The sequence below is a fragment of the Hevea brasiliensis genome, chromosome 9 (assembly GCF_030052815.1).
Source record: "Hevea brasiliensis isolate MT/VB/25A 57/8 chromosome 9, ASM3005281v1, whole genome shotgun sequence".
Lineage (NCBI taxonomy): Eukaryota > Viridiplantae > Streptophyta > Magnoliopsida > Malpighiales > Euphorbiaceae > Hevea > Hevea brasiliensis.
In genome coordinates this window covers 13003828-13015573 of record NC_079501.1, presented here as the reverse complement: position 1 = coordinate 13015573, position 11746 = coordinate 13003828, and the positions used below count along the sequence as shown (strand labels likewise).

Here is an 11746-nt window from a genome sequence, read left to right as displayed (position 1 = left end):
CGGTGACATGGTTAAAAAATAAAATAATAATAATAATAATAAAAACTTAAGATGTATGTTTCAAGTGTACAATTTGATATGGATAATCCAATGAAATATAGGTTTGCTATGAAGCTGTTACTTATATGTCCTTCACCATCAGAACCTTGTACAATTGTAATTTTCTTGCATTTTCTATATGGCATTTGGTCTACTATTTTACTCTTTTCCAAGTGCATAGAAGCTTTCAAAATTATAATTATTTCTTAGCATAGAAGAGCTGGGTCACTCTTTCATCGTCCTCCTTTCACATTAACTTACACTGGGATTTGCTAAATGACAAAATGGGACATTTACTATCTTCTTCAACCTCCAAGATTCCAACCAGATTACCCGTTGTGTAATTTTTTAAACCAAGTTAAATGGGCACAGTTCCGCTGTAACCGTAAAATCCCTCATTTCTGGTTCCAAGTTCCAATCTTCCTTATTGGTCTTGCTTTCAGCGACGTCATTTTAGAAGGTTGTCAAGGCTTCGCCTCAAGGTTCTTTTTCTCTTATGCCCATCATGTATTCGATGATATGCTTTCATCGGCTATGTACATCTTCTTTTAGGAGAATTTCGGTAGTTTCAGCAAGAGAACTAAAGTCCCTAATTGTTGTTGTTCTTGGAACGGAACTGTATAAAATTGGAATTCTTCATCGGCTGCGAGTGGTGTGGGGCACGTGAACGTTGATGGTCGACGCGATGCCGGATAAGGCGGTGGAGAGGCTGCTGGGTGCAATAGGTGCCCGGAATTTCAACGGATTCGAGCCTGTGTAGTTTGTCCTTGATTAATTTGCTGATAAGAAAGGTTGCTAACAATCGCAAGGTGAATATCAAGAGCTTCAATTGAAAGAAGGATCGAAATACTGGATTTTTCTTTTGCTACTATGAGAAAGAAAAACACACCATGACATGGTTAACACAAAATGAGAAGATCGATATATTGTGCAGTGTAGTCCAATTATTTGGCAGGGATTTTTTTTTTTTTTTTTCTCAAAGGAGATAAATACTGTTGGCTTCTGGGGTTAACTACAATTTAAGTAAATTTCACGGAGACCTGCCTAATTTATTGTTTGTTTATAAATTAATAAGTTTGAATAGCAAGTAGAAAAGGTCAAAGCACCAGACTATCTTGGTCCTCTTGGAGTTTCTTATTAGTTTCTTTCATCTGTAAATCTTAAAAGCTTCAAGTGACAAAGAATACTAGGCAAATTGCCATTGCCGTTCAATTTCCTACTTCCAAACTCAAGCGTCCATGCAATAATCCACACCAGAAAACATCTTTTACATCCACCTTTTAGCCTATATAGTTGTCTCTGGTAAGCCGAGTAAGAACTCAACTGCAATGGAAACTCAAGATCTCACACAAAACAGCATTCATGATGCGGTTAGATCAGCTTTGATCTTTCTGGGGACTGGGTGCTCCAACACCGTTCCCTTTGGAATGTGCCTCATCCAGCCATCGGATCCGCCCTGCCATGTTTGCTACCAGGCCCTCTCTGTCCCACCTGAGCAAAACCCCAACTACAGGTTCTGTTACTTATTTTAATTGCTCTTGCAAAAGATTTTTTTGAATTATTATTTTTGTAAATTTCTTTTAGTTGCTATGTTTGATTGCTGAGAAAATTAGGAAGTAAAATTGGTGTGTTTTTTTTTTTTTAATTATTTAATATACAGGTGCAATACATCTCTTCTTATAGATTATTGCCAGAGTGATGAAAAACACAGCTATATATTGATTGATATTGGGAAGACGTTCAGGGAGCAAGTACTTAGGTGGTTTACTTTCCACAAGATTCCTCGAGTGGATTCTGTGAGTCATCTTTTACTTACCTTACACTCCCGTTGATGATTAATTCATTGATCCAAACTTTCAGCTACTTTCATGAAAGCATTTTCTCATATATGTTGGATAAAGTACTCACAAGTTTGTTTAAGGAATTGAATTGGTATTGAAAATGCAATGTGTTAATTTAATTGTATCAGGTCCAATTATATGAATGGAAGGAATCGCTTTTCTATTATATTAGTGGGCATTGTCCGAATTGTGAAACAAGATAAGATCAGGATTGGGAGTGACAATGGTAAATATGATATCTGATTGAGCATGATATCAGAAGAATAATTATTAAGCAGCTCCAAGTAGCTGGTGCCCGAGATTACATCGAGTTGATTTGAGCATCATTTTGCTTTTTAATTTTTTATTTAAGAATTTATGGATACCTCATTAGCAAAATGGTAGAATAGGGAGGAAAGAAACTCTTCTGGAAAGGAGCATAAGAAAGCACTGGCAACCACTTTAACTAACACTATATCAAGTCCATTTTCTGAATTATCATCAAGTCCATTTATCTAACAAACAGTATAAGTTAATTTTCTGAATTATAGCACGGCTAGCATTTTGTCTCCGGCAATTTATTGCATCACTTCTGGTGGAGCATTTGGCAATAAACCATTGTTTTAATGTTACGTTCAGCTATCTCCTTAAGGCTGCTGTTACTAATCTGTTACATAATTGAATGACCAATACAAGCATAAAGTTGAATACTTTTGAACTACAGGGAAGGGAGGGTGGGTGGGGGAGGATGTCAACAAATGCCAATATTTGAAATCCTTCTCTGAAGTGGAGAAGTATGATATGTGCATTTTTTGAGTTTAATCTCATAAAACTAAGAGCCAAATGGCCAGTTCGTTTAGCCTTTTGTTTAATACCCCTATGGCTTTTAAATAAATCTTAATGTGCTTGAGAAGTGACATCATGTTATTTGCCAAATCAGTGTGCTTTCTTTTCATTATGAGTGCTGTGCATAGCTTCTTTTAAGAGTATGAAATAAACTGTAGATGTTAACTATCTCCTGTGAAATATTATAATTTAAGAGCCGTGGATTTTTACATGGTTTCACATATATGATGCATGCTTGTGCTGTACATAATTTATTTCGCGTCTTCCTTCACAACTGGGGACATATATTAATGGCAGTACTAGGACTAAGTCTGTGTGAACTGCAGATTATTTTGAGCCATGAACATGCTGATGCAGTTCTTGGTCTTGATGACATATGTGCTGTACTACCATTTAGTTCTACAAATAATATTGATCCAATCCCCATTTACCTAAGTCAGTTTACCATGGACAGGTAAGTTTGCTATTCCTGCTCAGCTGCAAGCATGCATCTTTTCATCAAGTTCATTTGTCATTGTTTGTTCATCTTTTGTTTTTAGGACACATATTTTTCATTGAAAATATATGTGATGCTTTGGTATGTCAATGTTTATTTGTTCTTTGTGATGAAATCTGCATTTATGAAACTAGAGTGAAAATTTAGTTGTTAACAAGATGTTTCTAGTTTATTATCAAACTAAAATCCCTACAATGTGATTATGTAATGTATGTTGGTTTCAAAGATGATCATTTGAAGTGGTCTTCTGTTAAATGACCTACATTAATAATATAAAGGTTGAGAAACTTGAAAGGTTGAATATCTAAAATAACCTCTAAGTAAAAAATCATAACCATTGGTTTGATCCTTTTGTTTTCTTGTTTTTTAAGGACTAATTAAATTTAGTGAGAAAAATGGAGCATGCTAAAGCCATCCTCATTCCAGGATACTTTACTTTCCATTGGAAGTGGAAATATTGTTATCCTTAATAACCCATGCTAAAGTTTGAAAGTTGACATGCCAAATTAACTTAAAACATTATTTTCATGTCTGTCTTTGTTTTACCTTGGAAACAGCATTGCTTTGAGATTTCCATACTTGATAAAGAAAAATTTAAGGGAAAGCCAGAAAATAAGACAAGTGGCAGCACAGCTGGATTGGAATATTATTGAGGAAGACTGTCAGAGACCATTTGTTGCATCAGGAGTAAAATTTGTTCCTCTGCCAGTTAGTTGCCCTGAAACTCTCTTCAAGACACACATGCACAAAAACACACAAAAATATATATCCTTATTCTTATGTTTTCTAATGCAGGTGATGCATGGAGAAGACTATATTTGCTTAGGTTTTCTCTTTGGTGAAAAAAGTAGAGTAGCTTACATATCTGATGTTTCACGTTTTCCTGCAAGCACAGAATATGGTGAGTATTATTTGTTCATGTTGCTTGGGATGGTAAATTTTTTTTTTTCATATTTTACACCATTTACATGACCTATGAGTCTATTAAATACTCTGAAACTAATCGAGATCGATTTATCTTATTTTTGGAGAAACATTTTCCAGTTTGGTTGGATTTGATTAGTTGAGGATAATTTTCTGATATTTATCACATAGTTAATAGTTTTTTGATTTAATGAATCTTGATTGTCGCAGTAATTTCAAAAGCTGGGGCTGGGCAGTTGGATCTTCTTATCTTGGATGCTTCGCGAAAGGTCACAAATTTATTTTTGTTGTACTTTCTTGATCGCCCAAGTTTCTATGGAAATTGAAATTCTGAGCAATTTAACAAATAAAAAAAAGAATTTTGCAGAGTTGTAGACTCATCCTTTTGTTCTGTATGCATTCTGATTTAAAGTTGTGCATAATATGCATGAGCAGCCAGAAAATGAGTATGAGTGTCTGCATACACATGTGAACACATATATGCAAATATGCCTACTCCAGTAAACTAAGCCACTATAAGTATAAAAAGTAAGGATAATTGTACTAATCATCCTCTGAATTAGCTCTGGATTTCAGTTGGGTCCCCATGTTTCAGTTTAACCATTTTGAATCCCAGAATTTTTGTAGTTTTACAATACTAGCTAATCTTTGAAATATGATGAATAAATGAGATTGGTATGGTAATCTTGACGAAGTTGTGTAATGTGTAGGTCCTTTCTTCAAACTTCCAAGAAACCTCAGTTCTGTTGCTCTCCTCATGCTCTCTCTCTCTCTCTCTCTCTCTCTCTCTCTATATTTTTTTTTTATATGATACTGATAACATGTGTTTAGCCAATTTTGTGTTGCCAGTCTGCTTTCATATCTGATAGTTTCAGGAATAAATACCATTGATCTTCTGCTTTCTTTTTCTCTGCAGTATGGACTCCCTGGTGCTCACTTTTCCTTACCTGAGGTAAGTTTCACCAGTTCTGCAACCTTTGATATTTTGTTGAAATATTTTAAAATCTTGATAAAAAAAAAGGAAAAAAATCCAATTCTTCACATTCTTTTGCAATTTTTCCCAAAGCTTATGATTTTTGCAATTTTATCTTGATTTTAAAACTCAATTGCAATTATATCCAAGATTTTGGACATAATTGCAACTGAAATTTGAAATCAAGAAAAAGTTGAAAAAATTAAAATTTGTGGCAAAATTGCAAAAAATGTAAAATTTGTATTTTTTTGGTCATTATGCTTATTTTAGAAGCTTCTACTGCCACTTTTGCCGTTTAATCTGTAGAGCCTTGAAGCTGTGAAGAGACTATGTCCAAAGCAAGCTCTTTTTATTGGGATGGGTCATGAGCTTGATCATTACAAAGACAATGACTTTTTAGCAGAATGGTCTAAGAGGTGTGCAATTTGTGATTGATGATGACATGCATTTTGAAGCACAATTGGCATGATTTGGTTGTCTAATAAATTTATTTACTGAAATAAGATCTTATTTGCATAGTCCAGTAGGATTAAGATTTTGTTTTTTATTTTGTCTGCATTTTTTCTTTTTATTTTGATTGAAAACTAAGAAGCTAACATTTTTTTGTCACTATTTTTATAGGGAAGGAATACCAGTGCAGCTTGCACATGATGGCTTGAGAGTTCCTATAGACATATGATAAGGTATGCCAATGTCCAAAGAAGTATTCTGTTCTATCAATCAGACTGCATCCCCCCATAAAAAACCAGGTGTCTTTCGCATTGCAGGTGGGATCAAGCACTTTGTTGAGTCACATGCACTACATTAAACATTCCATATGTGGACTCTTTAAAGCTTCGGGTCAATATCATGACTGCACACAATACAAACATATTTCTTGGTGACTAATGACTAATGACAAGGATATTTGAAGGTATTTAGGGGGAAATTGTAAGTGATAAGGTTTGAACTCATAGTTATCATAAGATTTGCATTGTGGATTGAAATTCTGATGTTAGGAATTGATGGATATAAATTTAGCAGGGTCTTGAGTCATTTACAAAATTGATGTGTATAGGTAATATGTGTTTATATTCCGATTCTTTTCTAGTATGCCTTTGGTAATTTGTTCTCACTTTCAGTCTTACTCATCAAATTAGAACTTCTGTTTCCTTGAGATATAGTGTTTTTGTTCTCAATAAAATAGCAATTAGCAAAATTTTTCTCTTGCGTGCTCTACAAAATATCTATGAAACAAATGTAAACCAGAATTAGAGTAGTAACAAGCCCATCGTCACCTATTAATCAATTCTAGTTGTCCTCTTTTTGCTTGGAGAGAAAGGAAGACAAAGAAGTGAAAGAAAAAGAAAATTGGAAGAAAAGAAAAAAGAAAGAGAAGAACAGGGCTGTTAAAAGAACAAGAAATGTTTGGGGAGGAAGAGCAATTAAAATAGAAAGTGTTACTACTAAGAAAACAACAGAGGAAAATTATTTTCCTAGTTTGTTATTTGAGTCATGAGAATATCAAAATTGAATCAAATTGTAAAATTTGAATCACGAAACGTAGATTTACCTGTGTTTTTATTTAATTTCAGTTCAAATGCTTAATTGGAATCCTTGAGATACTAAATTGAATCAAATTATAATATTTGAATTTTGAAAGGAATGATTTGAAGTTGAACTCAAAAATCACTTCCGCATAGTTGGTGCCTTGAGCACTTTTATTGAGTTAATATTAACAATGACTGTTAAAGTAGAGGGAGAGGTAAAATATTGAAATTAAAAATTTGCTGCCTTATCTACTTAAGTTGTTGGGCTGAGAAATGAAATATGGATGATCACCATGCACATAATTAATAGTTTCCTTCCCATTCTGATGGAAGGTACAAACATGATGAATTATTTGTCACTTCAACTCATATTTGAATACTCAATTCAACTCAACTAAGCCTTTATCCCAAAAATTTGGGGTCGGCTATATGGATTCGCTTTTTCCACTCTGAACGATTTTGGGTTAAATCCTCAGAAATGTGTAATGCTTCTAAGTCATGCTGTACTACTCTCCTCCAAGTCAATTTAGGTCTACCCCTTTTTTTCTTTCTATCCTCTAGCCTAATGTGCTCTACTTGTCTAACTGGAGCCTCCGTATGTCTACGCTTCACATGACCAAACCACCTCAATCTCCCTTCTCTCAACTTATCTTCAATTGGCACCACTCCTACCTTTTCTCTAATACTTTCATTACGGACTTTATCTAGTCTAGTATGACCACTCATCCACCTTAACATTCTCATCTCTGCAACTCTTATCTTAGATGCATACGACTCTTTCAGTGCCCAAGACTCACTACCATATAACATAGCCATCGTATGGTCAGACGGTAAAATTTTCCTTTCAACTTATTGGGAATCTTACGATCACATAAAACTCCCGTGGCACGTCTCCACTTCAACCATCCGGCTTTAATCCTATGACTAACATCCTCCTCACATCCCCATCTACTTGAAGGACTGAGCCTAGATATTTAAAGTGATTACTTTGGGACAGTGCCACTCCATTCAAACTAACTCCTTCCCTATCACCAGTTTGGCCTTCACTGAACTTGCAATGCATGTATTCTGTCTCCGTTCTACTTAACTTAAAACCCTTTGACTCTAGAGTACTTCTCCAAAGTTCTAGCTTCCTATTGACACCTTCTCGTGTCTCATCTATCATAACAATATCATCCGCCAACATCATGCACAAAGGAATACTATCTTGTATATGTTTCGTCAGTTCATCTAAAACTAATGTAAAAAGGTAAGGGCTTATGGCTGATCCTTGGTGTAATCCAATTGAGATCGGAAAATCTCTTGTGTCCCCTCCCACTGTACGCACAATAGTAGTTGCTCCTTCATACATATCTTTCAATACTTGTATGTACCTAATAGATACCCTCTTTTGTTCTAACACATTCCATAAGACCTCTCTTGGAACACTATCATAAGCCTTCTCCAAATCAATAAAACCATGTGTAGATCTTTCTTCCCATCTCTATATTTCTCCATCAAGCTTCTAATGAGAAAGATCGCTTCCATAGTTGAACGACCAGGCATGAAACCAAATTGATTGAGAGAGATAGAAGTATCATGACGTAGTCGATGCTCCACAACTCTCTCCCACAACTTCATAGTATGGCTCATGAGTTTAATTCCCCTATAGTTTGAGCAACTTCCTTATTTTTAAAAATAGGTACTAAAATACTCTTCCTCCATTCATCAGGCATTTTCTTTGAGTTTAGAATCTTATTAAATAATTTAGTTAACCATGCCACTCCCATATCTCCCAAATACTTCCACACTTCAATTGGTATTTCATCGGGTCCACAGGCTTTACCTACTTTCATTCTCTTAAGTGCTTCCTTTACTTCTAAAGATCTAATCCTTCTAGTATAATTTACATTCTTTTCTATTGTTCTATAATCTATATTCACGCTATTTCCATTTTGACTATTATTAAAGAGATCATTAAAATAATTTCTCCATCTTTCTTTAATGTCCTCATCTTTCACCAACACTTTTCCTTCTTTATCCTTAATGCACCTAACTTGATTGAGATCTTGACATTTCCTTTCTACTCCTTGCTAATCTATAAATATCTTTCTCCCCTTCTTTAGTTCCAAGTTTCTCATATAACTTTTCAAAGGCCTGTGCTCTTGCTTGGCTAACTGCCTTTTTTGCCTCTTTCTTTGCTATCTTGTACTGTTCATATGCCTCATTATTATCACATTTAGGTAATTTCTTATACCATTCCCTTTTTCTCTTCACTGCCTTTTGTACTTCCTCATTCCACCACCATCTCTCTTTTGAGGGTGGTCCATGTCCTTTAGACTCCCTAAGTACTTTTCTAGCTACTTCTCTAATCTTTGATGCCATCTGTATCCACATATCATTGGCCTCCATATCTAGCTTCCATACTTCGGACTCAAGAAGCTCATTTTTGAACTTCACTTGCTTTACTCCTTTGAACTCCCACCACTTTGTTCGAGCTACACTATTTCTTCTGACCTTACTTGAATTGTTCCTAAACTTGACATCCAAGACCACCAACCTATGTTGACTTGTTAAAGCCTCTCCTGGAATGACCTTGCAATCCTTGCATAGAGCTCTATTTGTCTTCCTGGTTAAGAGGAAGTCGATTTGGCTTCTATGTTGCCCACTTTTGAAAGTCACTAAATGTGACTCTCTTTTTATAAAGTAGGTATTTGCTAGTATTAGGTCGTATGCCATAGCAAAATCCAGGATGCTTTTTCCCTCCTCATTTCGACTGCCAAAACCAAAACCTCCATGAACATTCTCATAACCTTGCCTATCACTTCCTACATGTCCATTCAAATCTCCACCAATGAAAACATTCTCTTCATTCGGTATGCTTTGCATTAAATCATCCATATCTTCCCAAAACCTTTGTTTACTCTCACTGTCTAGTCCTATTTGTGGGGCATAAGCACTAACTATATTTATTGTTTCTCCGTCTAGTACTAGCTTTACTAGTATAATTCTATCTCCTACTCTTTTCACAGCTACTACTGCGTCTTTCAATGTCCTGTCTATGATTATACCCACTCCGTTCTTGTTTCTCTCCTTTCCGGTAAACCACAATTTGTACCCTGAATTACCCACTTCCTTACTTTTCTCTCCTACCCATTTAGTCTCCTGAATGCAAGCAATATTCACCCTTCTCCTTTCCAAGGTATCCACAAGCTCCATTAATTTTCCTGTAAGTGATCCAACATTCCAAGTACCAACCCTGATCCTCCTCCTATCCTGCTCCTTCCTAATTGGTCTCCTTCTATGATATCTTCTATTATTTTCTATGTCTATCTTGTGTTCTGTTCCACTATTTGTTCTATTATCTGTCCTATGGACTAACTTCTTTACCCACACCCGTCCATGATGTGGGAACCCTTGCTCACTTAACACCACACCCGGGCGCCGGCATGGCGCGTCGCTTTCGGTGAACGCCCTACACCCTTGCATATTTATCACTACACCCGGGCTCCGATGTAGCGCGTCGTTAGTAGAGGACGCCCCAACGTTTATATCATTTGAATCCATATCATAGGGTGTGACGAAATTTTTACGCTGGTTGTCACCTACCGCAACCCTCCTCCTTTATCCGGGCTTGGGACCGGCTAAGCGCAAACTACTTAGGCGGAGTTTCAACTCATATTTGAATAGTTGAGATAATTTTTTTACGAGAAGTGGAGGATAGAGAGTGTTGATATAAAACTTGTCTTGTACTGATGTCTGTCTTAACATAGTATGTTAATTAAAACAGCAATTACTAGCTTGAAATATTTACATTTTCTCACATATCTTATCCATCATAAATGTGCAGATGATTGGTACCTGTCACTGACATGATATGTGTTGCATTACTTTGTTTTGCTCCACCCAAAAATTTATCTTGGTCTCTGGGGGCAGGTTCCAACTCTCAAAGATTTAAGACACAACCATCTGTCAAGTATGCAATTTTGAAATGCCCAACGCAATAGAATATTGTTGTGGACATGCTCTAGCTTTGACTGTTGGTAAAGCTGCTTTGTATATGCTATCAGAGGATTCAGAACATTGTATTTAATGAACATATACATGATGGTAACACTAAAGCTCCAACTTAGCTAAATTTATTTTAAATTATTTAAGCTGTTCTTTCTATCGAAGGGGGGATTACTATTAGGGTTAAGGACAAGCTCTGGTTTTTGATAGAGAAGGGGAAATTCTTATACCATACATGGTTGGGGGGGAGGGGGGGCGGGGCGCGGGGGGTTGGGGTTGGGATTGGGGGTGGCGGTGGGGGTGGTGGTGGTGGTGTGTGGTGTTGGTGTTGTGGTTGGAGAGAGAGAGAGAGAGGTCTCTTTATTCAAAGCACTGCTAACCACTTCTGATTGGGGTTTCCAGTGAAGGGCGAGGCTCTTAGTTGTTTAAAGGTAGGATTGTTTCCTGAAGCCTCCAGCACTTGTTTATAGTGCAAATTCCTAATACTGCCATCATTCTTAAATACCCATCGCTGCGCAGATGATGAATAGCTACAAGAGTCCAGATTTACATTGTCTCCCGTTTGTTGGGCAGAAGGAACATAAGAAAGGCAGCTTTCTATATTCTGATCAGGCCTTACTGTACTATCTGCATAAAGAGCCCATTGTTGATCACACTGGGAATCTAACTGCACGCTTTCATTCTCTAGTCGCAAGCAAAGATCAGAAGCCCCAAAAATGTATGTCAGATATGGCCGAGGGTTATTAGTGGGAAGCCAAGCTTGACTAGCAGCATGAATGTTCAAATCCACTGCAAGTGCGGTACCGCCGTACCTTGATGTCGCTGTTAAAACTAGTCCAGACTTGGGATTTTCGATGCTTCTATCGTCAAGTAGTTGCCAATGGGCAGCCTCTGTGTCATTATAACTGTTGCAATCATATATCATCACAGGCTTTGTTGGTAAATATTCAGAAACGGTCAAGCACTTGTCCTTAGAACGAATCGTTCCATCACTTTTCAAGGTCCAAATTTGATTCGGTTTTGTATTCATATGGCATGGCCATAACTGTACTGGGTTTCCATCGCTGTAATCTCCGTTTCTCACCTCAACGCATTGGCCATCTCTACCGGCAATATGCACGGTGGCCTC

The 11746-nt window shown here is 36.6% G+C and overlaps 1 protein-coding gene across 5 annotated transcripts; it reads left to right on the top strand.

The window, feature by feature from the left end:
* The first annotated feature begins 100 nt into the window (after positions 1 to 100).
* LOC110640605 (putative hydrolase C777.06c) lies at positions 101 to 10763 on the top strand. Of its 5 annotated transcripts, XR_009151243.1 has the most exons (11): positions 112 to 1552; positions 1700 to 1835; positions 3032 to 3159; positions 3759 to 3909; positions 3997 to 4102; positions 4336 to 4394; positions 5042 to 5077; positions 5405 to 5514; positions 5720 to 5781; positions 5866 to 6028; positions 10457 to 10763. XR_009151243.1 is itself a non-coding variant. In XM_058152978.1 (10 exons), the coding sequence occupies exons 1-9, from the start codon at positions 1368 to 1370 to the stop codon at positions 5775 to 5777; spliced, it is 969 nt and encodes a 322-aa protein (XP_058008961.1). In that variant the 5' UTR covers positions 111 to 1367; the 3' UTR covers positions 5778 to 5781; positions 10543 to 10763. The 5 variants fall into 5 exon arrangements, 4 of the variants coding, with proteins under 4 accessions (XP_058008962.1, XP_058008961.1, XP_021647658.1 ...); XM_058152978.1 differs by lacking the exon at positions 5866 to 6028 and having other exon boundaries at positions 111 to 1552; positions 10543 to 10763; XM_021791966.2 differs by lacking the exon at positions 5866 to 6028.
* Positions 10764 to 11746: the final 983 nt, after the last annotated feature.